This window comes from Triticum aestivum, chromosome 5D (genome assembly GCF_018294505.1).
Source record: "Triticum aestivum cultivar Chinese Spring chromosome 5D, IWGSC CS RefSeq v2.1, whole genome shotgun sequence".
NCBI classification, from domain to species: Eukaryota; Viridiplantae; Streptophyta; class Magnoliopsida; order Poales; family Poaceae; genus Triticum; species Triticum aestivum.
Window position 1 is genome coordinate 416059708 of NC_057808.1, and position 26970 is coordinate 416086677.

Below are 26970 nucleotides of genomic sequence, written 5' to 3' on the forward strand. Positions count from 1 at the left end.
CATGCTGTAGGTCGTTCAATCACGACCGTGTGGGCAAAAACCGCACCTCATTTGGACTCTCGTAGCTCCCTCTACCTATATATACACCTCCCCTCCCGAAACATTCGCAGTCCAAACCCTAAAAAAATCCCCGCCGCCACCGGACGTGTCCACCATCGCCGGACGCATCTCCGCCGCCGTGCCCGGCCAACCAGGCGCTGCCACGTGGCGCCGTACGCGGCACCGCCGCGCGAGCCCGCGAGACCCGCGGGAGGCCCTCCCGGCCCAGATCCGGCGCCGCCCGCGCGCCTCCTCCTCTGACCCGCGCCGCCACCGCGCCCGTCGACGCCGGATGCCGGCCGCCGTCCGGCGGGTGCCCGCAGGAGCCCGCGCCGCTCCTCCCGTCGGTGACCGCGCCGTCGCCGCCTCCTCCGACCGCGCCCGTCGCCGCCTCCCCTCCGAGTTCCTCTCCTCCTCTCCAACGCCTCCGTCGCCGTCTCCCCCCCCCCCCGATCTCGATCTGGTTTGACCTAGGTTGACCCCGAGATCCCCCGAAATATTTACAAGTCTTGTTATTTTTGCAGTATATACCCCTGTTCATTGCATCATAACTCTCTGCATATAGCTTTGTTTCACGCGTGTAATATATTGAAATGTTCGTCTCGTGATGCTCTTCATTTTGTTCCATTGCACCATATTCATTTGAGTTCATCTTGATGCCCAAATCTCTGGTGCAAGAGTGCTAGTTGCTGTTATCTGCTGTTACTTATCAGTACTTGAGGATTTGTTATTTTTATTGCATTTAATCTGTGCATCTTCTGGGCATGAGCTCTACATGTTGTTTTGTTGTATGCCATGCCATCTTTCCAGAGGTGTATGCCATGTATTTTTGTGATCTCTGTGGTGACTAGCACAAGCATGCAAACTAGGCCTCGTAATGTTTCTGATTTCAGGGACGGTAAATTTACTGTCTGTCTGCTGTTATTTTGTTGCTATGTATCCATGCGGCTACAGAGAGATCCATGCTTATTTTGGTGCTGTTCAGTAAGGATGTTTTGTATATATTGTTGTAATTGATCCATTCCTGTCCTTGTTTGCAATTATGGAGTGACATAGCATGACTGAATCTTGCTCTACTTTTGCTATAAAATATTTCTGGCAGATTGTTAACATGATATTCAATTTTCCCAAGCTTGTTGTAGTTGATCCTTTCATGCTATGTATTTGTTCTTGCCATGGATAGCTTCATAAACATGCCATCTTGCTGTAGATATGCTTGTTTTTTCATGCGTTGCTTTGTGGTGAGTGCATCAAGCTCACAAAGATGCCTTCATATTATTGTTTCTGCCATGCTCTGTTTTCTGCCAAGTCTGAAACCTGTTAACGAAACTTGCTATGTTTACATGGTTGCCATCATATCTTATGTACCTTTTTGGCTTATGGTCAGTAAGGTACTTTTGTCATATGCATTTAGTAGAATACTTCCATGCCTTGTTTTGCCATGTTAAGTTCCTGTAGCATGTTGTTTTCGTGCTCTGAACATTGCTACCTGATGCTGTTTTCTGCCATGTCCAGTAATTTCAGTCTGTGAACCTGTTATCTTTTGCACTTTTGCCATGCTTGTTTGAACATGTTATGTTGTGATCTAACCGTAGCTCAGTGTTCATCTTTTGTCAAGCATCTCCCGTAGTTTACTGCCATATGCTTTGTTGATTTGTTGGAGTGTTGTAGCCTTGTTACTTGTTGCATTCTAAGTGCTATCATGTTGTTAATCACAGATTCATGTCATTCTTGTTTTGCTTGCCATTTGCAAACCGTGCATCCGTTTTCGGTGATCTTTATATCGATTTCGACCGAAATCATCTCATATTTCCAGTGGCATGCTTGGTTTGCCAAGTTAGTGCCTTGTTCATCATTTTCCTTCCGGAGCACGCATATACATCGCATATCCCATCTCGCATATCATTCATGTTTTGCATCATGTTGCTTGTGCATTTCCCGTGATTGATTGTGGTTCCGTTGCTTGTGTTCTTGTTGTGGGTAGAGCCGGGAGACGAGTTCGTGAACGAGGAGCCTGTTGAGTACGCTTACGAGGATCAAGCTTTCGACAACTCTGAGAACCTTGCAGGCAAGATGACCATACCCTCGAAATCATTTCTATCTTTGCTTTGCTAGTTGTTCGCTCTATTGCCATGCTATGATACCTACCACCTGCTATATCTTGCCTCCCATATTGTCATGTCAGCCTCTAACCATCATTTTCCTAGCAAACCGTTGTTTGGCTAAGTTACCGCTTTTGCTCAGCCCTTCTTATAGCGTTGCTAGATGCAGGTGAAGTTGAAGTTGATTCCATGGTGGAACATGGATATTTTGGAATATCACAATATCTCTTATTTAATTAATGCATCTATATATTTGGTAAAGGGTGGAAGGCTCGGCCTTATGCCTGGTGTTTTGTTCCACTCTTGCCGCCCTAGTTTCTGTCTTACCGGTATTATGTTCCTTGAGTTTGCGTTCCTTACGCGGTTGGGTGATTTATGGGACCCCCTTGACAGTTCGCCTTGAATAAAACTCCTCCAGCAAGGCCCAACCTTGGTTTTAAGATTTTCCACCTAAGCCTTTTTCCCCCGGGTTTTCGCGAGCCCGATGGTCATCTTTATTTTAACCCCCCCGGGCCAGTGCTCCTTCGAGTGTTTGTCCGAACTGAGTAGACTGCGGGGCCCCCTCGTGGAAACTCGAGGTCTGGTTTTACTCGTAGGATGTCTCATCCGATGTTGCCCTGAGAACAAGATATGTGCAGCTCCTATCGGGATTTGTCGGCACATCGGGCGGCTTTGCTGGTCTTGTTTTACCATTATCGAAATGTCTTGTAAACCGGGATTCCGAGACTGATCGGGTCTTTTCGGGAGAAGGTTTATCCTTCGTTGACCGTGAGAGCTTATAATGGGCTAAGTTGGGGTACCCCTGCAGGGTAATATCTTTTGAAAGCCGTGCCCGCGGTTGTGAGGCAGATGGGAATTTGTTAATGTCCGGTTGTAGAGAACTTGTCATTTGACCCAATTAAAATACATCAACCGTGTGTGTAGCCGTGATGGTCTCTTCTCGGCAGAGTCCGGGAAGTGAACACGGTTTGAGTTATGATTGACGTAAGTAGGAGTTCAGGATCACTTCTTGGTCATTACTAGATGACGACCGTTCCGTTGTTTCTCTTCTCGCTCTCTTTTGCGTATGTTAGCCACTATATATGCTTAGTGCCTGCTGCAGCTCCACCTCATTACACCATCCTTTCCTATAAGCTTAAATAGTCTTGATCTCGCGGGTGTGAGATTGCTGAGTCCTCGTGACTCACAGATTCTACCAAAACAGTTGCAGGTGCCGACGATGCCAGTGCAGTTGATGAGATCGACCTCAAGTGGGAGTTCGATGAGGAACGTGGTCGTTACTATGTGTCTTTTCCTGAAGATCAGTAGTGGAGTCCAGTTGGGACGATCGGGGATCTAGCATTTGGGGCTATCTTATTTTCATTTGGATTTTGACCGTAGTCGGTCTATGTGTGGATTTTGGATGATGTATGAATTATATTTATGTATTGTGTGAAGTGGCGATTGTAAGCCAACTCTCGTTATCCCATTCTTGTTCATTACATGGGATTGTGTGAAGATGACCCTTCTTGCGATAAAACCACAATGCGGTTATGCCTCTAAGTCGTGCCTCGACACGTGGGAGCTATAGCCGCATCGTGGCGTTACAGTATGCCCCTCTGGATCAATTATGGAGTGCTGCAGATGCATACATGAACTTGGCAATGAGTGCTGCTGATGCGACTGAGTTTTTCAAAGATCAGAAAGATCATGAAGTTGAAAGGTTGTTCTGGTCGAAGTTCAGTGCTCCAACGCGCCCGCTGCTGTTAAATGAACAAATGGCCGAGTGGGCCGAGCTCCATAGGTTGTCTGGACTTGCCATGAGTTCTGTCGTGGATTATCTTTGGCCGAAGGGACCAAGGCCGAATAGTTATTTTGGTTTAGTGCAACGATTCCTTGGTGTTGTGCCGCATATCGACGCTGTAAAGAGGTCGGCGTGCATAGAGGGTGCGCGGATGGCTCTTGCCCGTGTTGAGACATACTAGGCAGAGATGGAGGCCACCGCTATTGCAACCCGGGATCCGGTCGTAGGCCAGGTCTCGGCCGAGCACTATTTTGAAGAAGTCCTAGAAGGCGCTCGATTAATAGAGGCTCAGTGCTCGAAGAGTATCATGTTCGAGTGACATGTATCCCAATTGTAAAAACAATGCTATTTGGATTATAAAGGTTGTGTTTATACTTTTGCCTGAAAGTATTATGATGCCTCCTGTGCGGCCGTTTATGTATGTATATAACCTGAAAGTTTGCAGTCGTCGGCTTCATCCCCCACGCATATAATGCGGGGGTGTTCAGAAAAGCGCGTATTCACACTTGATCCAATGTCTTGGTCCATTAAGGAGGTGATAGCGCGGCGAACAAGGCAATCGGACTATATAGCTTTAACACTTTCACTTAGCCATAGGAGTTTGACGGTGGGGCTACTATATAGCCCCTGGTACTTCCACGCTCATCCGAATACAGTGCGCGTACATACATGATCGGGAAACCGGTCCTTCGTTAATGTGGAGGAATCACGAAGATTCCGCTGAGTCATCGAGTGGTTGACCAGTCTCGCACTTTATCATGACAGTCATTTTTCGGCTTTCTCTACTGAGGTGCTCATCTAGATGAACCAGGGCACAATCGCAGTAGTTCTCCCGGTGCCACCTTAGCCGATAGAGCGGAACGTAAGGTAGCAAAACACGGGAGCCGGGCAAACCCAACTATTGACCAAAGACATGATTCGGAGCTGATGCATATAAGGCCAAACTCGTGACGCCGAACACTCCCTAAGGTATTCGGACTTTACAACATATACTGGGCTGAGTAACGCCCTCGATAATGAGCCCTAAATTTCCAGGTACGTGCATTAGTCTGACGTGATGAAATGCCAATAACGCCAGCATCCCTCTCGGTTGTGTTGAGTATCCAGAGGGTGTGAAGCAACAAGAGACGGTAAAAAAGGTTTACACAGGGTCTTAATCTAAAAAGAAACCTTTGAGCGGGGCCTTGCTGCACGTCTGCGCCTGTGTCTCCGTTGTGCCGTATCCTGGAAGGGTGTAGCACGATGATCATCTGTAAAAGAGAAAAACCCAGGTGAAAGTCTTCGTGCGAAAAATTGGTTATTCTTAATGAACCATTAAAATGCAAACTAAATAGGGTCAAGCCGAACTGTAGCCCTTTTTACATGCGGGAAGCCCCTAGCACCACCTACGGGGGTATATCCATCGACCCAATCTCAGGTTTATCTGAGCTGTTACAGCTAGTGGTGCACCGGACTCGTATAGCCGTGTCCGCGGTCTTGACGACCGATCATTTATTCTGGTTGGAGAGGCCGTTCAGTGTTGGGCTGCTAGAGCCGCCACATATTCCTCCGCACGTAAGGAACGCTCTGAGTTTCCACTAACTATGATGATGCCACGTGGACTGGGCATCTTAAGCTTAAGATAAGCGTAATGCGGTACTGCATTAAAACGAGCGAAGGCCGTTCTTCCGAGTAGTGCGTGATAGCCGCTTTGGAATGAAACGATGTCGAAGGTTAATTCTTCGCTTTGGAAGTTCTCGGGAAAACCGAATACAACCTCTAGTACTAGAGAGCCCATGCAGCGGGCCTCTGGGCCTGGTATTACTCCTTTGAAGGTAGTATTGCTTTGGTTGATTCTTGTCGGGTCTATCCCCATTTTGCGGACGGTGTCCTGATATATCAGATTAAGACTACTGCCGCCGTCCATAAGGACTCGGGTGAGATGGTATCCGTCAATTATTGGGTCTAGCACCAAGGCAGCCAATCCTCCGTGCTGGATACTAGTCGGGTGATCCCTGCGATCAAAAGTGATCGGGCAGGCCAACCAAGGGTTGAACTTGGGGGTGACGGGTTCCACGGCGTATACGTCTCGGAGTGCGCATTTGCGCCTCCTCTTTGGTATGTGAGTTGCGTAAATCATGTTCACTGTTTTGACCTCCGGTGGGAATTTTTCTGTCCCCCTGTGTTTGGCTGGCGAGGCTCATCCTCGTCTTCACTTGGTGTCTCCCTCCCCTTGTGTTTGGCGTTTAGCTTGCCGACCTGCTTGAAGACCCAGCATTCTCTGTTGGTGTGATTTGCAGGTTTGTCGGAGGTGCCATGAATCTGACATAATCTGTCTAGAATCTTGTTTAGGCTGGACGGTCCATCTCTGCTGCCTTTAAATGGCTTTTTTCGTTGACCGGGTCGAGAGCCCCTAAATCCCGCATTTACCGCCGTGTTGTCTGGGCTGTCTTCATTTTTTCGACGCTTGCTTTTATTGAATTGCGGTTTCCCATTGCCATCCCTGACTTCGGATGTGCCTGGGTTGCTGGTGCCGCTACGGGCCAGCCAACTGTCTTCGCCCGCGCAAAAGCGGGTCATAAGGCTTGTTAGGGCTGCCATTGTCCTTGGTTTTTCCTGGCCGAGGTGTCTGGCGAGCCATTCATCCCGGACACTGGGTTTGAAAGCCGCTAAGGCTTCGGCATCCGGGCAGTCGACGATTTGATTCTTCTTAGTGAGAAATCTGTTCCAAAGCTTTCGGGCTGACTCTCCGGGCTGTTGAATTATATGACTTAAATCGTCTGCATCCGGAGGTCGGACATAGCTGCCTTGAAAATTAGCCCTAAAAGCGTCCTCAAGCTCCTCCCAACTTCCGATTGAGTTTTCGGGGAGGCTTTGCAACCAGTGCCGAGCTGGTCCTTTCAACTTGAGGGGCAGGTATTTGATGGCGTGGAGATCATCTTCGCGAGCCATGTGGATGTGAAGGATAAAGTCCTCAATCTAGACCCCAGGGTCTGTCGTTCTGTCGTATGCCTCTATGTTCACGGGTTTGAATCCCTCTGGAAATTCATGATCCAGCACCTCATCGTTGAAGCATAGGGGGTGCGCAGCACCCCTGTATTTGGATGTGTCATGGCATCCTGACGGTTGTAGTGTTCGGTTTTGATTCCCAGCTGTTATTTTGTCAGTATAGTCGTTTGGGCGGCCATGATTCTGTGCCGGAACGCGCTTCCTAGATCTGTAGATGGACCTGGCCATACTGGCTTTTTTGTGCAGGTCCTCACGTAGATCGTGCGCTGACTTGTGTGCGACGTCGTTAGCCGCCCTGTCGCGGCCACGGGGTGGTCGGTCCGGCTGATCGACCATTTTATTTTTCGGTTGAATGGGCTCTAAAGCCTCGTCGTCGAATTCAGGCAGCAGTTTGCGCTTTGGATAGCTCTTTGTGTGGCGACTGCCGCCGTACTTTTCTTCAGTGTCAAGCACTTTCTTCCATCTGCTGTTGAGCGTATTCTGCGCGGCTTTAAGCCTTTGTTTCTGGTTCTTCAGGCTCCTCGCAGTAGCAATAAGCCTTCTATGGAGGTTCTCTTGTTCTAAGTGCCTTTCCGGGATGATATGTGCGTCGTTGTCCGAACTATTCTCCTCTCTGGAGACAGGTTGATGAGTTTTACCCTCGGCGTCACCGTGATCGGACAGCGGCTCCGTACTATGTTTGCCGTCCGCTGGCTCATCCTGCTCCATCGCTGGGTGCATGTGGTCGTCGTTTCCTTTGGAGTCGACCGGGGTATTATTCTTTCTTGCGCTGTCATCGCTGTTTTTGCTGAGGCGGGATTTGGAGCGGCGCCTACGTCGTCGCTTTGGTTGCTTCTCGAGGGGATTATCCTTCGCTGCATCCTTCCGTTCCTCGTCGTTGTTTTCTTTGGGTGTATCCACCATGTATATATCGTATGATGAAGTGGTTGTCCAGCGCCCTGTGGGCGGTGGTTCCTGCTCCTCTCCTGCATCGTCGTCCATACCGTCGATGTCTTCAGAGTCGAAATCAAGCATGTCGGTTAAGTCGTCGACAGTGGCTATTAAGTGGGTGGTGGGTGGGGAATGAATTTCTTCGTCGCCCGCTTCCCACTCGAGCCGGACATAGTTCGGCCGGGGGTCTCCTGACAAGGAGAGAGACCTCAATGAATCTAGCACGTCGCCCAAGGCCGAGCGCTGAAAAATATCCGCGGAGGTAAACTCCATGATCGGTGCCCAATCAGACCGGATAGGCACTGACGCAGGCGGTTCGGAGCCCGTGGCCGGGGACGAATCCAAGGGTCCGGCAACACAGGTCTCATAGGAGATGAAGTCAGTATTCGGCTCGATCGCCGCTGAGTGTGCGGCCTTCGTGGCGGGGTCTATCCACCCGTCCTCGGACGGCACGATCTGATCTCCCGAACACCGTCCGACAGCAGAGCTAAGTCGTGCTCGTCGTGATTGTGCGGAGCACCTGACATGGGCTCGAATCCGTCGAAGATCAAGTCTCTGCGGATGTCGGCAGTATAGTTTAAGCTTCCAAACCTGACCTGATGGCCAGGGGTGTAGCTGTCGATCTGCTCCAGATGGCCACGCGAGTTGGCCCGCAGTACGAAGTCTCCGAATATGAAGATCTGTCCGGGGAGAAAAACCTCACCCTGGATCGCATCATTGCCGATGATCGAAGGAGCCATCAAGCCTTTATCGTGACGGCACAGTGGAACTCTCAATGAAAGCACCAATGTCGGTGTCAAAACCGGCGGATCTCGGGTAGGGGGTCCCGAACTGTGCGTCTAAGGCGGATGGTAACAGGAGGCGGGGGACACAATGTTTACCCAGGTTCGGGCCCTCTCGATGGAGGTAATACCCTACTTCCTGCTTGATTGATCTTAATGATATGAGTATTACAAGAGTTGATCTACCACGAGATCATAGAGGCTAAACCCTAGAAGCTAGCCTACGATTATGATTGTTGTTGTCCTACGGACTAAACCCTCCGGTTTATATAGACACCGGAGGGGGCTAGGGTTACACACAGTCGGTTACAAGGGAGGAGATCTACATATCCGACTAGCCAAGCTTGCCTTCCACGCAAAGGAGAGTCCCACCCGGACACGGGACGAAGTCTTCAATCTTGTATCTTCATAGTCCAACAGTTCGGCCAAAGTATATAGTCCGGCTGTCCGAGGACCCCCTAATCCAGGACTCCCTCACTCGTGCGCCGTCCGTGGCGCGCGGCAGCCATCCGGCGATGCCCCACACCATATAAGACCTCCCCTGACCCGTGGTCGAACCCTATCCCCACATCCCCCCTCCGCCCGCGCCGCTTCTTCTTCCAAGCGACGACCCAAGACCTCCGTCGCCATGGTCACCCTCACCCGCGCGGACAGCGACCTCCCCGCCGCCTAGGACTACGCCTGGAAGCACCGCCGCCGCCCGCTTCTTCCTCTCCGACCGCGACCTCAAGTAGAAGATTGCCACCGCGTCGGGATCGACCGAGTCCTCCTCTGCTGTCGCCGGCGTTCGTCGTCAAGTCCGGCGCCGCTGCTGCTGCTAATCTGTCGATGGGCCATCGTGTGCTCACTAGGTGAGCACCGCACCACTTCCCCTCGTTCCTCTTCTCGAATTCTAGCTATGCGTAGCCGTCGCCGTTGATGCCGTAGCCCTCCACCACTGTTCGCCTCGCCCTGCTTCCCCCGCTCGTGAGTCCGCACCCTCCCGCTGCCCTCACGCCGCGCTCCCCTGCTGCTGCTTCCTGCCGTTGCTGCTGCTCATACGCCTGCTGCTACTGCTACGCATAGGCCTGCTGCTGCTGTTCTCCTCACCCGCGTGTTCCCCTGCCACCGCTGCTAGCTACTACTGCAACTGCCTGCTGTCGCCACAACCGCCACGCTCGGCCCGCTCGGCTCGCTCGCCCGAGCTCCCCCCCCATCGCGCGCCCGTAAGCTCCAGCCGCCTCCTGGCCATGTCCCGCAGCTCCCCGCGACCTGCTGCGCGCTCTCCGAGCTCGCGTCGCCCGCGACCGCTCCACTCCTTAGCCCCGCCCGTGGCTCGCCTCGCCGGCGTGCGCGCGCCGCCGCTTCCGCCTCCCGCCGTGCACTAGCCGCGCCTCGCCTCAGCTGGCACCGGGGCCGCCCGCTTGCCGGCCGCCATGCTCGCCTCCTGGTGCCGGGGCCGCCGCCGCTCCCCCTGTTGCGTGCACGCGTGCGTGCCCGTCCACTAGAGCCAACCCTGTTAGATTAGGATTAGTGGTTAATTAGATTAGGTGTATATGACATGTGGGTCCCCCTTATTTTAACTTAAATAAAATCAGTTTAGAAATTATTAGGGCAATGGCATGCGGGACCCGCCTGCACTATTTCCCTTTTGACCAGTCAATGATGACTGGGTCAACCCTGCCAATGGACCCCACCTATCAGCCATTTTGTCAAATTTCTGGGTACACTTATGTGTACCCATAGCATTTAACATTTTATTTTCGAATTAATAAATAACCCGGAAATTGTTTTAAACTTTGGAAATTAATATAAAATAATCCGTAGCTCAGATAAAAAATACTTTGTACATGAAAGTTGCTCAGAACGACGAGACGAATCAGGATACGCAGTCTGTTCGTCCGCCACACATCCCTAACATGGCGAACATGCAACAATCCCCCTCTGGTTCGTCTGTCCGCAAACGTCAAACACCGGAAATACTTTCCCGGATGTTCCCCCCCTTCGCCGACATCGCCTAGTATCGCGTTAGGGCATACCTAGCACCGCGTATTGCCTCATTATGTTTTGTGATGCTTTGTTTGCTCCGTATTTACTGTTTCTTCCCCCCCCCCCTCTTCTTCTCCGGTAGACCCCGAGACCGGCACTGATGCCACCGAGTACGACTACATCACCGACGACCCTTCTTCCTGTACAACAGAGCTTCCAGGCAAGCCCCCCCCCCCTTGATCACCAGATATCACCTATTCTCCTCTCTACTGCTTGCATTAGAGTAGGGTAGCATGTTACTGCTTTCGGTTAATCCTATTCTGCTGCATAGCCTGTCATTGTTGCTATAATTGTTGATACCTTTACCTGCAATCCTACATGCTTAGTATAGGTTGCTAGTACTTCATCAGTGGCCCTACATTCGTGTCCGTCTGCCATGCTATACTATCGGGCCATGATCACTCGGGAGGTGATCGCGGGTATATACTTACATACATATTATACATGATACATGTGGTGACTAAAGTCGGGTCGGCTCGTAGAGTACCCGCAAGTGGTTTCGATGAGGGGGCTGAAATGACAGGTGGCTCCATCCCGGTAGAGGTGGGCCTGGGTTCCCGACGGCCCCCGACTGTTACTTTGTGGCGGAGCGACAGGGCAGGTTGAGACCACCTAGGAGAGAGGTAGGCCTGGCCCTGGTCGGCGTCTGCGGTTACTTCAAAATTAACACGCTTAACGAGATCTTGGTATTTGATCTGAGTCTGGCCACTGGCCTATACGCACTAACCAACTACGCGGGAACAGTTATGGGCACTCAACATCATGGTATCAGCCGAAGCCTTCGTGACGTCAGTGACTAAGCGGCGCGCGCCGGATTGGACTAGAACGCCTGCTCTTATATTAGGGAGGCTAGGTCTGCTTCCGGCCGCGCAAACAACGTGCAGGTGTGCAATGGGCGATGGGCCCAGACCCCTGCGCCATAGGATTTAGACCGGCGTGCTGACCTCTCTGTTGTGCCTAGGTAGGGCTGCGACGTGTTGATCTTCCGAGGCCGGGCTTGACCCATGAAAGTGTGTCCAGCCAAATGGGATCGAGCGTGTTGGGTAATGTGGTGCACCCCTGCAGAGAAGTTTATCTATTCGAATAGCCGTGTCCCTCGGTAAAAGGACGACCCGGAGTTGTACCTTGACCTTATGACAACTAGAACCGGATACTTAATAAAACACACCCTTCCAAGTGCCAGATATAACCCGGTGATCGCTCTCTAACAGGGCGACGAGGAGAGGATCGCCGGGTAGGATTATGCTATACGATGCTACTTGGTGAACTTACCATCTACTCTCTTCTACATGCTGCAAGATGGAGGCTGCCAGAAGCGTAGTCTTCGATAGGATTAGCTATCCCACTCTTATTCTGGCATTCTGCAGTTCAGTCCACCGATATTGCCCCTTTACGCAGATACCCATACATATGTAGTGCAGATCCTTGCTTGCGAGTACTTTGGATGAGTACTCACGGTTGCTTTCTCCCTCTTTCCCCCCCTTTCCTTTCTTCCTGGTTGTCGCAACCAGATGCTGGAGCCCAGGAGCCAGACGCCACCGTCGACGACGACTCCTACTACACCGGAGGTGCCTACTACTACATACAGGCCGCTGACGACGACCAGGAGTAGTTTAGGAGGATCCCAGGCAGGAGGCCTGCGCCTCTTTCGATCTGTATCCCAGTTTGTGCTAGCCATCTTATGGCAACTTGTTTAACTTATGTCTGTACTCATATATTGTTGATTCCGCTGACTCTTCTATGATCGAGCACTTGTATTCAAGCCCTCGAGGCCCCTGGCTTGTATTATGATGCTTGTATGACTTATTTTATTTTAGAGTTGTGTTGTGATATCTTCCCGTGAGTCCCTGATCTTGATCGTACACGTACGATTGAATCGGGGGCCTCACAGTGATGTATTATGGAACGAGTAAAGAGACTTGCCGGTAACGAGATTGAACTAGGTATAGAGATACCGACGATCGAATCTCGGGCAAGTAACATACCAATGGACAAAGGGAATTATGGCATAACGGTTCGACCGATAAAGATCTTCGTAGAATATGTAGGATCCAATATGGGCATCCAGGTTCTGCTATTGTTTATTGACCGAAGAGGTGTCTCGGTCATGATTACATAGTTCTCAAACCCATAGGCTCCGCACGCTTAACGTTCGTTGACGATATAGTGTTATATGAGTTATGTGATTTGGTGACCGAATGTTGTTCGGAGTCCCGTATGAGATCACAGACATGACGAGGAGTCTCGAAATGGTCAAGAGGTAAAGATTGATATATGGGACCATGGTATTCGGACATCGGAAGAGTTTCGGAGTGCACCGGGTAGTCATCGGGGCACTGGAAGGGGTTCCGGACACCCCAGGCAAGTGTATGGGCCTTATGGGCCAAAGAGGAGAAGCACACCAGCCCACAAGGGGCTGGTGTGCCCCTTCCACCCCTTGCCCACATACCAAAGTGGGAGGGAAGGAAGGGGAAGGCGCCCCAAAGGCAGCCAACCCCCTTTCCTCCCCCCCCCCATACACAAATATGGAAAGGGGGGATTCGGCCAGGGCAGGCGCCCTAGGGCAGCCGCCGGCCACTTGGGGCGCCCTAGGGGCTGCGTCCCCTCCCTCATCCAGCTATATATATGAGAGGAAGGAGAGGGGCAACAGACACCACGACTCCCTAGCCGTGTGCGTCCCCCCTCTCCCTCTAGTTCGCCCCTCGGTCATATTTTCGTAGTGCTTAGGCGAAGCCCTGCGGAGATAACTTCACCATCACCGTCACCACGCCGTCGTGCTGTCGGAACTCATCTACTACTTCGCTCGTCTTGCTGGATCAAGAAGGCGAGGACGTCACCGAGTTGAACGTGTGCAGAACTCGGAGGTGCTGTACGTTCGGTACTTGATTGGTTGGAGCACGAAGAAGTTCGACTACATCAACCGCGTTACCAAAAGCTTCCGCTTACGGTCTACGAGGGTACGTAGACACACTCTCCCCTCGTTGCTATGCATCTCCATGGATAGATCATTGCGTGTGCGTAGATTTTTGTTTTGTTTTCCATGCAACGATTCCCAACACAAAACACATGCTCAAATGCTAGTCATGAGTGGACTTGCAACTGAGCCAACTACGAGCCCATTTGCGAGCCGGGGTGTACTTGCAACTGGGACAACTACGAGCCCGTTTCCGAGTCAAGGATGGACTTGCAACTAGGGCAACCACAAAACCACGAGCCCATTTGAGAGTCAAGAGTCGACTTACAACTGGGATGAATCAAATAATATTCTCAATTGCAAGTCAAGGGTGGACTTGCAACTGGGATGAAAAACAAAAACACATGCTTCAGTTGCGAGTCGAGGATGAGCTTGCAACTCGGACAATTACGAGCCCAATTGATAGTCGAGGGTAGACTTGCAACTCAGACAACTACGAAATACGAGCCCAGTTGCGTGCAACTGTTGACTTGCAACTGGGACAATAACAAAACTACGAGCCCAATTGCGAGTCGAACATGGACATGCAACTGGGGTGAAAAACAATACACATGCCCAGTTGCTAGTTGATGGTGGACTTGTAACTAGGACAACTACGAGCCTATTTGCTAGTCAAGGGTAGACTATAAATTCTCCACCAGGACACATAAAGCACACAACGAAAATGAACAAAAAGGAAAGCATCCCCACATACCTGAAACAACAACATATATGTGCCCATGCGAAAAGAAACGCGAGAACCGTCCGACATGGAACAAATAGGACATGAGGACGTGCGATAAAAAAGAACAAGCTGACATAGGCATGCATGATCGAGTTTGTGTGAACATTAAAGCAAACAAATCAACGGTTATAATTAAATGAGGCATCACTAAATCTATCTAGATGAGATTTGTTGCAAACCGAAAGAAAAATCTGGTTACGCACTCCGCGAACTACACAATCAAACCAAAATAAACAAAATATTGGAATAAAAAGACATGCCCATAAAATGTAGACCAACGCTTCCTCTCTTTGTCTGCCGGGGTCCACCACTTGACCACAGGGCACGGTCGACCAGAGCTCCATAAATACAACCCACAAAATAAACTCAATGCACAAAATATAAAAATGGCCAACTAAAAAATAGTCATATTAGACCTTGCTGCTTCACGAAGGACGAACAAAAAACACAACACAACGACAACGAGCACAATTCAAAAAGCACCTATATCTAATAATATGTGAGTTAGACGAGACATTGTTAACTCTTATCTAGATGAGAATTAGCAAAACCAATCCGAAACGGGACCCTCAGATCGCGCCACGAAAACGACAAAACAAAAGACGCACGCGCAAGCAGGCTGACAAGTAGACACCAGATATATGGCGCGACACGGGACGCTCGCGACAAAACAACCCGATCAAGATTTTCACGACATTTTAAGCGAACAGATGACAGAGTGAAAACAATACAAGAATTTATAACAAGTAAATAAACAAGGAAAAAAGGAAAAAGAAGACCTGGAAAGGAGGAAATAGAGAAGATAAATAGAAACAAAAAAATTACGAATTTAAAATAGTTCGTAATTTAAACAAATAAGGAAAAAAAGAAAATGGAGAATACATGCAACTTGGTCGTGAAAAAAACAATTGAATCAAGTCGAGACATTAAAATCTCCACTATTTCACAACTAAATCATGATTTTACTTTCGAGTGTGTAGTTTTTCACAACAAAAGAAAAGGACACATTAGCCTACAACTTTGTTAGCATGACAACGGCCTGAGGCAGCAAGAGGACACAATCTAAAAAAAACAAAGTCAGCCCATGTAAAACACAAGCCCACACCGGGCACACAAAGGCACGAAACGGCCACAGCCACGGCACGAGAAAACAGATGACAAGGATACATCAGTGGAACCCCTAAAAAAAAGGAGACACCAGTGGAACGCACGCGGGAAGAAAAACAATTTTTTGCATGAATCTTGAAGCTTTAAGGTGTGATGGATAACTTAGGTGTGACATAAATAAAAAACATTTAGATGTGATTTAGTCAAACTGAATCATAATACTTCAGTTTCTATTCACATATTCATGGCGACTGATGTGCCAATTTTTTTCGCTGCCGAGGGGCACAGGTACGTGTATATATGCTTCCTCCCCTACCATTTTTCACTCATCATTTCCGTCGCTAAACCTCCCAGAGAAGCTTCGATCTGATCTAGCGCGTGTACCAGACGACTGGGAGCGAGGTGATGAGGAGCGGCGCAGTGTCTAGCGAGATGACGCGAGGTAATGCAGTGGCGAGTGGCCGAGATAGACATCTCATGGTGCGGGCCCTGCCAATCGATGCGGAGAAGGTCTCACCGGCCGATGTAGGGAAATTCATCCGCCCTTTTTCAAGAAATGAGTTTCAAGTGCATCACCACCCGGTTTCTTTGGAGTTGCTTTTGGGAGATTGCTCGGGGCACGTGGTGCCATAACAACTTTCCGGACATGTTTGCGGAACTCCAAACCTCTCCTTTGCGTAGGTGGCTTGGGATTGGGGTGCTGGCTTGGTCGTCGTGGACTATTCGCAACAAACTTGTGATTCAGCGCATCCCTCTTCGTCGTTCGACTGGCGCGATCTTCAAATTGTGTGGGTACTTGCAGCTTGCCCCCGGGACCGGGACGCCATCGACACCTTCATCGCTGATCTTCGAGCCCTGGCGTTCCGCCTAGCACCGCCGCTTCCTCCTCCTCCTCCAAAGCCAGACTAGACCTCGGGTCTCCTGTTGCGGCCTTTTGAGGTGTGTTTTCCTCTTTCTTGTTTGGGCTTGTTGAGTTGTGTCCTCAGCAGAACCTTCGTACTTTTCGTTCGTGTGTGTGGGGTGTCTCCGTATTTGGACTTGTACTTTATGTGGATGTTGTTGTCTGGTTCTGATGCTTTATCTATAAAGCTGGGTGAAAGCCTTTTTCGATGAAAGGAGTCAAGCAGACGTCTATTTCGTCTAATAGTTAATGACAGTCGAGGGAGAGGTGGTGGCGGATGGTGGAGTCGTGGAGGTGCAGTACAATTTTGCACTCCTATGTATACCTTTTCCCCTTCTTCCTCCGGCAATACCATGTCCATAGGCCATGCTTCTCCACAAGGCTGCTATCTGCATATTTTTCCTCCCTGTTACCTTCTCCATCTGATCAGTCCGAGTCATCCTAAATCTGTTTTTTCCTTTCCTTTCTTGCTGCAGGTTATGGTATATTGGTTTGGGGACTATTGGAGGCTGGTTCTGGAAATTTTCCAGAAAATATATTCATGAGTTGATTGTTTGCAATGGCAATCAAGTTAGTTAACATGGAATGCTAAGTGAAGATGAGTTCCTTGTCCACTGTAACTGTAATATGTACTATGCAGGAGAGAGGCAAGGAAGATACATACATCCTATGGAGACTTTTTCTTTTCTTTGCTAAGGTCTTTTACTGTTAGGCCAAGAAGTGCAGGATACACGCGACGACCATTGGCTCTCGGCGCAGTCGATGAGCTCGCCGCCTGCTATAACTCTGGTCTTGAGCATGTATGATGACCTTACTATATATCTCACCGACTACATCGTGATTGTTCTGCACACTTGGAAGCCTCCGGGGAAGTCATCACACGGTGAATTTCATCTGTCCTTCGCATCAACATTCGGACAACAATGTACTTAAGATCCTGTATCGTATTTTCTCTAATATTATTCATTTAATCTAAATAGTTTTGAAGATCACTGATGGAAAATATTTCCCACTTCACATTGAATCGATAACCATTCAGATTTATATTGAACGATCTGTGCTACTGCCGTTCAATTTTGGCACCGTTTTAATTTCTGTAGACAAGTTATTGTTTTGATGCAAGTCCAACTAGGCTGCATATTATTGTTACTCAATTAATATATGAATTACTTTCTTCATATTTTCTAATTTTGTAGTTGAAGTAGTTCCTCAAGAACAGACTAAATCGAATTTGTGTCATTCATAGATCTAGCATAGTTCATTCTATCATTGACAAGCATAGACCATTTTGTGTTTACGATGCCATATAAGATAACAAGGGATTATTGTTTTGCGGGTCAAAAATTTCATCTGGATATAACGTCATGGGTAGAAGAAGGAGCATCACTGGAATATTTCTGTTCTCTCACTGAGATATCTCACAAACTATTCAATACCCCATGAAATGAATCTCAACTATTCAATTTTCATAGGTGAAGCATTATTATTATATACTTTGATTTTGTCATACCACTTGTGATGCTCGAAACTCTAAGATTTGATTGATGTCCTAACTTTGTCTTTAAATATTGGCTGGGCTCGAATTCCTACTTGGCTTTTCTTCAGGCGATGAATTGGGTTTGAGACGTGGCTTCTCATAATGTTTCTACCATTCTTTCTTCAAGTGCCTTCATGTTGTGAGCACATGTAGTCTTACTGCGCCCAGTATTGATATCCCAGCTTCAAAGCTTTTCCTTCAAACATTTGGAAATGATTTATAAAGCTAATATCAAGCTCAAATATGGTTTCACTACTCTATTTTTTTAGACAACACAAAATACCCTCAAGATATAGGTTCATGCAAATTAAATTCCATCTCCCGTATGTCCACATATTTACATAATTCCTTTCATCATATCGTAGAAATAGATGAACGCAACAACACACATCATTGATGGTCTATTCCTATAGATAAGCGACACGTCTTGAGAAACTTTCGAGGCCATCCGACTTTGTGAACAACAGGTACGTTGTTATCAAGTATGAATCTTGGACGGGCTGGATGGCCACCGGCACAACCAACCATCAAGCCACGGACTCGTCCTTGTCGAGTTGCAAGCTTAAATGTTAGTTGAATGATTTCTTAAGGTTGATTATTTTTTGGGAAATGATTTGCATCCACTGGCTGATTTCTCCCATACGTCAATCGCCTCTATCGTCTGTCTGCCACGTGTCCATGTGGTCCATGAATTCTCCACCTTTCCTCTCCGAGAAACATCACGAGATCAAGTCTTCCCCAATCCTCATCCTATTTGTCACTGTGTCTGTCCTCTATCTCGGTTCACCACGGGCGACCCTGCGAGCGCACCGTCGCCTACCATGCCCTGCAGGAGACCACCCAACACTAGTAGACAAGGGGGCTTTGGTTCAGCTAGAAAAGAGCATTAATACCGGTTGCATTACGAACCGGGACTAATGTGAGCATTAGTCCCGGTTCGAGCGGCGAGGGCATCGTACAGGCATTACTCCCGGTTCAAATGGGACCTTTAGTCCCGGTTGGTGCCACGAACCGGTACTGAAGGTTGCGATGCCCATTAGTACCGGTTCGTGGCACGAACCGGTACTAATGGTGCAATTTTCAAATCCTACCCCCCCCCCCCCGGTGTATCGTCTTATCGTCTTTTCAGTTTTGTAAAAAGCAGAAGAAAATGATAAAAACTTCAAAAGTTAAAATCCTTCGAGATGTAGTTATGTTACCACATCTACTAGTTAGAAAATTTTAAAAACTTAAATTTGGACATGTTTTGCAAAAAGTGTAGGGAAAATGTAAAATGGCTATAACTTTTGCATACGATGTCAGAAAAAATGTATAATATATCAAAATGTTCAGCACGAAAATCCGCATCCGATTTTGACCACCTACGGCCTGTTTGCAAATTTTTAGAATCCTCAAATTCCAAAAGGAAAAAAAGTTATGCTCAAATTTCAGTTTTTTTAATTTTCATTAAATCTGGTCAAACTATGGTCAAACTACTTATTCAAGAAGTATTAGTGTTACTAAATAATCATTCAAGAATATTAGTGTTACTAAATAATTATTTCAGTTTTTTTAAATTTTGGTCAAATCTGGTCAAACTGTGGTCAAACAATGGTCAAACTACTTATTCAAGAAATATTAGTGTTACTAAATAATTATTATTTTTTAGAACAATAGTTTCAAACTCAAACAGTGAAATGTGTGACCTCATGCTCAAGCTAAACTCCTGAGGGTTAATAGGATTGACATCTTACTATTATCAGGAAAACAACAAGTGCAGACTTGGAAACGAGGAAGAATAGAACCCGGAAGTTAAGCGTGCTCAGGTTGGGGGAGTGGGAGGATGGGTGACTGTTCGGGAAGTTAGATGATTTGGAATGATGAGGGGTGATTAGAGATTAAATTGAGCAGTGATGAGGGGTGATTAGAGATTAGAGGTTAAAATAATTCAGAAATTTGAAAATTGGAAAATGTTTTAAAAAATCAATTTAATTTTTTTTTCAAAAAATCCTTTAGTACCGGTTGGTGTTACCAACCGGGGCTAAAGGTGGACCTCCAGGCAGCAGCCACGTGGAGGGCCTTTAGTCTCGGTTCGTATAAGAACCGGGACTAAGGGGGGACCTTTAGTAACGACCCTTTAGTCCCGGTTCTAGAACCGGGACTAAAGGCCCTCTAGAACCAGGACAAAAGGCCCTTTTTCTACTTGTGCAATTTTGCAAGCCACCGCCACGCCGCGCCTACTGCTGCAAGCACCGCCCGCACCGCGGCAAGTTGCCGAGGGGCAGTGCAAGGACAACTACAGGGCCTCGGCTCGCACGGACGTCGGTCACCGGAGCGCCACGGAGGAGACGACAACCGCACCTTGCAACACGCACACACGATGAGCCCAAGGATATACGCGTGATTAAATAAAAACGTAGGGGATTTTTTTCATCTAAACTGGCAATATATACTGATAGAAAAGATACACACTATACATCTATAAATAAATCATACAACCATGATAAAAACATCATAACAGAATTATTTAAAAAAAATCATAATGGAATTGATCGACACATAACAAAAGATCCACCACACGAATTTTACGCAGATGTTCATAATCATGTTCACCAACTCATAAGATCTAGAAAATTGGAGCACAATCGAGTGATATTACCACATAGCTACTACTACATACCCGCAACCCACTGGGTGGACTACTCGCACATCATACGAAGCAGTTTGGTGATGATCTTGATGACAAACGATGATGACTTCTCCCTCCGACAAGGTGCGAGGGAAGTACTATGACTTTTGTTTCTGCCTTGGATTCATAAATATCTCTTTGCGGTGTCGACGGAATATTTCAGATAAGACTAGCCACAATGGGTAGTAACATAGACTAGTAACATGGGCATGTTACTAGTCTATGTTACTACCTCTATAGTGGGGAGTAACACATGTGTGGTAACATGGAGCACTTCATTTATTAGGCTATAGACACATCTTGTCTTGATATGTGTGATGTTACTCATACTAGTAGTAACTAGCTATGTTACCACTATCATCTCTTTCTTCATTTATTACATGCCACATCATCTATTTAACCTAGATATGTGTGATGTTACTACCTATGTTACTCCTACTGTGGGTAGTCTAAATTATGTCGCTTATTACTAGTATAGATGGAGGCTGCAGTCGAAGGGCGTCCAGCATGATATTGAATAGCATATGGGATAGACGGTCCCTTGTCGGAAGTCGTGACCAACGTCATCATTGACGATCTTGACGAATACAGCACTCTAATACGACCTCCCAGAGATTCAATAGCATTATCTAAAAAGGGATATTCAATAGCATGATTGGCTTTTTTTGCATGGAATAGCATGATTAGTTGGCTAGTTGCTGATTGTCAAACAAGATTAGTTGTAGTATTCTGTATAGTGAATTAGTGATGGACACATTGGATACATTTTAGTGTGTTTATATGTGTGGAGGCAAACGAATGGATTTAACTACCACCACCCACAAGTTCATCATGTGACGACCGAGCTGATCAGGATTAATGGCAGCAAGCACATAATGTCCTTCAATACACCAAAAACAAGTGGAGTGGTTAGCTAAAGCAACCAAACAAATTAAAAGAGCTCAATCGGACAAAAGGTGATGGTAGCTAATTAAGCTCTAAGCTCGCAGCCCGCAGCAAATTAAGTAAATCTATTCGGGCGTCAGCTTGTGATGCTCGTTGGGAATTACCCAATTTGGACAAGTTGACCAAAACGACCGCATACCCTTTCTGGCGCGTTCGTTCGCCTCAATTGTATACATATAGCACAACGGCCACACGAATGATCGGCACGCAAGCTTGTTCTCCTCCGCACTCTGGCGAGTAAGCTCAGCATGAACCAAGAAATCCTAACTGACAGACAACCATCACAGAGTGAGGAACAAGGACAACATCCACAGCCGCATGGGGCCGTCGCGCAAGAGCACGCACCACATGACCAGCAGCTGCAGCAAGGCGGCGGCCGGACCCCGGCGTCGTCCGGCCACCTGCGGCGCAAGATCACTCTGATTCCGCTCGTCTTCCTCATCTACTTCGAGGTGGCAGGCGGCCCGTACGGCTCCGAGAAGGCCGTCCGCGCGGCGGGCCCGCTGTTCACGCTGCTCGGCTTCCTCGTCTTCCCCTTCGCGTGGGGCGTCCCGGAGTCGCTCGTCACCGCAGAGCTCGCCGCCGCGTTCCCGGGCAACGGCGGCTTCGTCCGGTGGGCCGACCACGCCTTCGGCCCGCTCGCGGGCTCCCTCCTCGGTACGTGGAAGTACCTCAGCATCGTCATCAACATCGCCGCCTACCCGGCCCTCGTCGCCGACTACCTTGGCGGCGTGGCCCCCGCGGTCGCGGAGCCCGGCAGGACGCGCACGGGCACGGTGATCGGCATGACGCTGTTCCTCTCGTTCGTGAACTACGCTGGCCTGAGCATTGTCGGCTGGGGCACGGTGGCGCTGGGGATAGTGTCGCTGGCCCCGTTCGTGCTGATGACGGCGATGGCGGTGCCCAAGGTGCGGCCGCGTCGGTGGGCGTCGCAGGTGAATGGGAGGAAGGACTGGAGGCTCTTCTTCAACACGCTCTTCTGGAACCTCAACTACTGGGACAGCGCGAGCACCATGGCCGGCGAGGTGGAGCGGCCGGAGCGGACGTTCCCGCGGGCGCTGGCGGTGGCGGTTGTCCTGATCGCCGTCAGTTACCTGCTGCCGCTTATGGCCGCCACTGGCGCCACGGATGCACCGCCGGATGCCTGGGTCAATGGCTACTTGGCCGACGCCGCAGGTACGTACAAACGCCGCTTAGTAGGATCAGTTTCTTCTTACTGCTGCGAGACAAAAGGTTTCGGTCATTTTGTTTGTTCTCATTCTCCTTTCCTTCATTTGTTGTTATCATCTACCCTATGGATTGTTTATCTCAGTTAACGTCAGTTACTTGGATTGTTTATATCAGTTAACATCAGTTACCGCCGCCGCTCATATTGCTTTGTATCTGTAGTTTTTTTTTTCTTTGAGTGTGCCTTTGAATCTGTACCTTTTTTTTAGGGATCCCAAACTTTATTAATGTGAAACAACATTTAAAGGGATACAAAGACAGTCATGAGGGAATATCAGCCACAAATGGCGACCCTGTGGGAGTGCTACTGAAAATTTTACAAGATTGTGTGCCTCCTGGTTCGAATCACGACCTTCGAACATAAAATTACATCTCTCAAAATTCAAATCACGACCTTTGAATCTGTAGTTAGTTTATATATTTTTCTTCGTTGATATTGTTGGGCTTAGTTGCTGAAAAAAAAGATATTGTTGGGCTTAAGCAAGGGTAAACGTCCCATTTCTGAAACATGTTTTTTTCCTTTTTGAAATTGCTAATCAGGGAAACTCTACTTTTATGATGTGCCTCTAGCTTAACTTTAGTGATTATACTATTTTATATTAAACGGGTTTATGCAATAATATATTATACAAAGTAATGTTCAGCATTCTGGATTTGTGCAGATGGTTTTGCAAAAAAGAAAACATATTTTCTTCTCTTTGCTTACTTCAAAAACATGTGAATTCTGAAAGAAAAAAAAGTTCATCGATGTTCACTTATATTGTGCGTACCTGGATAACTTATATTACCTCCATCCCAAATTGTGCGTACGTGATAACTTATATTACCTCCATCCCAAATTACTTGTCTTAGATTTGTCTATATACGAATGTATCTAACACTAATACGTGCCTAGATACATCCATATTTAGACAAATAATTCGGGACGGAGGGAGTATTCAATAGTCAAATTCTAGGTTCGTCTTTTTTTCATTCGAGACACATAGTATATTGTTCCACCAAATGTTGTAAGTGTAGATATTAAATCATGATAAACACTATTTTATTATTATTTTAAATCATGACTTTCAAAGAGGGGGTGCAAAGAAGGCAAAGAGTGAATTTTATACGCAATTCCACTTTGGAGAGTTGTGCCTCAAAATTGGTTGGGATTTTCTAAAGTCTAAGTCGATTCTGAAAGGTGCAACTTTATTTTTCTCGAATATGCACGAGTGTGCATATTATAAATTAAAGAAGAAAGGCAAAAGAATGCCTCCACCAAGATCATACAAGTTACTTACATTTACTCCGCCATGAAAGGTGCGACTTTAATTTAGTGAAAAGTGCACCATGTACATTTTTACCCTTTTTTTTAGGATATAGACATTTTTACTTAGTTGCAATATTTTAGAGAAGTGCAAGTTACACTTTTTATTAATGTGAAGTTACACTTTTAACCGTCATGGCCCTATCATGCATATGTCGTACTGTAAGACAATAGCGAACAACAAACTCTTTTCTGGTTCATGACAACAACTTAGACATGCCAAAATCTCAGACGTCTTGATATTATCTAGACAGTATTTTAACACCTCGAGATGTGCTATAATCAAGTTGGCTGAATCCGACTAGTGCAACTTACAATATGACGTATCTGCAACAAAAAAAGACTCACAATACGACGTGTTTATTATCGTACTTTTATTCTTCAAAAAGAAAAATGTAAATTTTCCGTGTCTAACAGGCATTATCGGGGGCCCATGGCTCAAGTACTGGACGGGGGCCGGTGCGGTGATTTCCTCCATCGGCATGTTCGAGGCCCAGATGAGTAGTGGCTCGTTCCAGCTCCTCGGGATGGCGGAACTCGGCCTCGTCCCGTCCGTCTTCGCCCGCCGCGCTGCCTATACCGGGACCCCATGGGTAGCCATCGCCGCGTCGACCGCCGTCACGATCGCCGTCTCCTTCCTCGGCTTCGACGACGTCGTCGCCACCGCCAACTTCTTGTATAGCTTGGGCACGCTGCTCGAGTTCGCCTCCTTCATCTGGCTCCGTGTCAAGCACCCGGCGCTGAAGCGCCCCTACCGCGTGCCACTGCCGCTGCCTGCGCTCGTGGCCATGTGCGCTGTGCCGTCGGCTTTTCTGGCCTATGTGTGCGCGGTGGCTGGGTGGAGGGTGTTCGCCGTGGCGGCTGGGCTGACGGCTCTCGGTGTCGGCTGGCATGGCATCATGAGGGAGTGCAGGGCTAGGAAGTTGCTCAGGTTCAACAACGTGGTTGCTGCTGTCCATCAGGAGGATGCTGAAGACACGGTGTGAACTTTTGAGCTGGCTTCAGTCGCAGTGAGAAACTATCAGTTGGTTCAGAAGTGGCATGTCTCTCTCATGTAACTGGGTGACGTGGATTTGGAGCTAACACAACAATTCAAGTCTCGAAAATCCTAAACAGCGATCCATGGTGGTACAGAATAAGGAGGAAAGGACAGAAGGATTTGCTTGAGTATGTATATGTTTGTCCTCTGTCATTTTGTCCGTATAACACGTATGATTTGCTAGCAAGATTCCAACTGAATCACAACTGTCAGACACCAATGTTTCTACTTTCAGTTCAGCTATTAAGTTGTTGCAATTTAAATCACACCTATAAGGTCGCCCTCCCGCTCGTGCGAATCGGGCGGCACCCAAGCCCAGCCGCTAGGCCCTCTGTGGCAGCTCTCCATCCCCTCCGCCACCATTGGAGGAGGCCGCCAGGCTAAGCCCATGCGGCTGCCGGCGGTGGCGGAGGAGCTCCTTCCTCTCGCAACGCAGGGCGGTGTGGGGCATCTTGACGAGCGGGAGCGCGTGCCTCGGATCTAGGTCTCCATGGCATGTCGGGCTTCCTGGCAGCGGGCCATCTGACCTTGAATCAGCGGTGGCGGTGTGGAGGGCCTAGTAGACAGCTCAGCGGCATGCGTGGTCACGCCTCCGGTCAGATCTGATCTGGCCGCGTGGCCTGCTTGCTGCGCTGCGGCAGCGATCGGTGGCACCCGTGCACACGATCCTAAACGGAGATTCGTCGATCAGATCCGGGTGAAAACCTTACTCTCGGCAGTTACCAAAGCCGGCGATGACGGTGCTCTTCTGTGTCGTCCCTTCTTGAAGGCATCGTCGTGGAGAAGCTCCAAACATCTATCCACTACCTCCGGGGGAAAACCAGATCAGTCGATTGGATGACGACGGCGCTCTGGTGTCGTTCCCCCTTGGGGCGTCATTTCTGGAGGTGTGCATTATCTCAAGGGACCAGTGTGCGGTTTCAGTGGTTGAGCGGCGTTTCATGTGACACATCGACAACGTGGAGTCTCGGCGGCGTGGCGCTACAGGTTCTCGGTGACAAATGCGTGATGATGGATGCGGGTAGGGAGGTGGCGTTGTCTGGCGCCGTAGTGGTGTTGATGGCAAGCCTGGCATGGTCAATGCATCGGTACCTGCTCTGAAGATGGATCAGTGGAAGAGGTGGCAGTGACCTCTGCAGCGTGCGCATGCGGTGCCCACTGAGAGTTTGCTGGACCGGTGTGTGCCCCAGAACTGGCGGTTATGGCTTGGTTCTGTTGGGGAACGCAGTAATTTCAAAAAAATTCCTACGATCACGCAAGATCTATCTAGGAGATGCATAGCAACGAGAGGGGAGAGTGTGTCCACGTACCCTCGTAGACCGAAAGCGGAAGCGTTTAGTAACGCGGTTGACGTAGTCGAACTTCTTCGCGATCCAACCGATCCAAGTACCGAACGTACGACACTTCCGCGTTCAGCACACGTTCAGCTCGAGGACGTCCCTCGTGCTCTTTTTCCAGTTGAGGACGAGGGTGAGTTCCGTCAGCACGACGGCGTGGCAACGGTGATGATGATGTTACCGGCGCAGGGCTTCGCCCAAGCACTACGGCGATATGATCAAGGTGTGTAACTGTGGAGGGGGGCACCGCACACAGTTAAGAGAAACTTGTGTGTTCTAGGGTGCCCCCTGCCCCCGTATATAAAGGATGGAGGGGGAGGCCGGCAGGCCAAGCTAGGCGCGCCGGGAGAAGGGGAATCCTACTAGGACTCCAAGTCCTAGTAGGTTTCCACCTAAAGGAGAAGAGGGAAGGAAGGGAGAGGGGGGTCGTGCCCCCAACCCCTTGTCCAATTCGGACTGGGCTTGGGGGGGCGCCACCTCCTGGCTGCTGCCTCTCCTTCCCACTAAGGCCCACTAAGGCCCATCAACTCCCGGGGGGGTCCGGTAACCCCTC

At 48.6% G+C, this 26970-nt stretch overlaps 1 protein-coding gene across 1 annotated transcript; it reads left to right on the forward strand.

The window, feature by feature from the left end:
- Nucleotides 1–21699: 21699 nt before the first annotated feature.
- On the forward strand, nt 21700–25287 carry LOC123125226 (probable polyamine transporter At3g13620). Its single transcript, XM_044545754.1, has 2 exons — nt 21700–22684; nt 24459–25287. Exons 1-2 carry the CDS (start codon nt 21757–21759, stop codon nt 25025–25027), a joined length of 1497 nt encoding a protein of 498 aa, XP_044401689.1. The 5' UTR covers nt 21700–21756; the 3' UTR covers nt 25028–25287.
- The last annotated feature ends 1683 nt before the right edge of the window (nt 25288–26970 follow it).

Excerpts from the sequence above, each read along its gene's own strand:
- LOC123125226 (XM_044545754.1), top strand. The coding sequence starts at position 21,757 with ATGAACCAAGAAATCCTAACTGACAGACAACCATCACAGAGTGAGGAA. Across the intron at positions 22,685-24,458 it reads CTACTTGGCCGACGCCGCAG|GCATTATCGGGGGCCCATGG; the intron begins GTACGTACAAAC and ends CGTGTCTAACAG.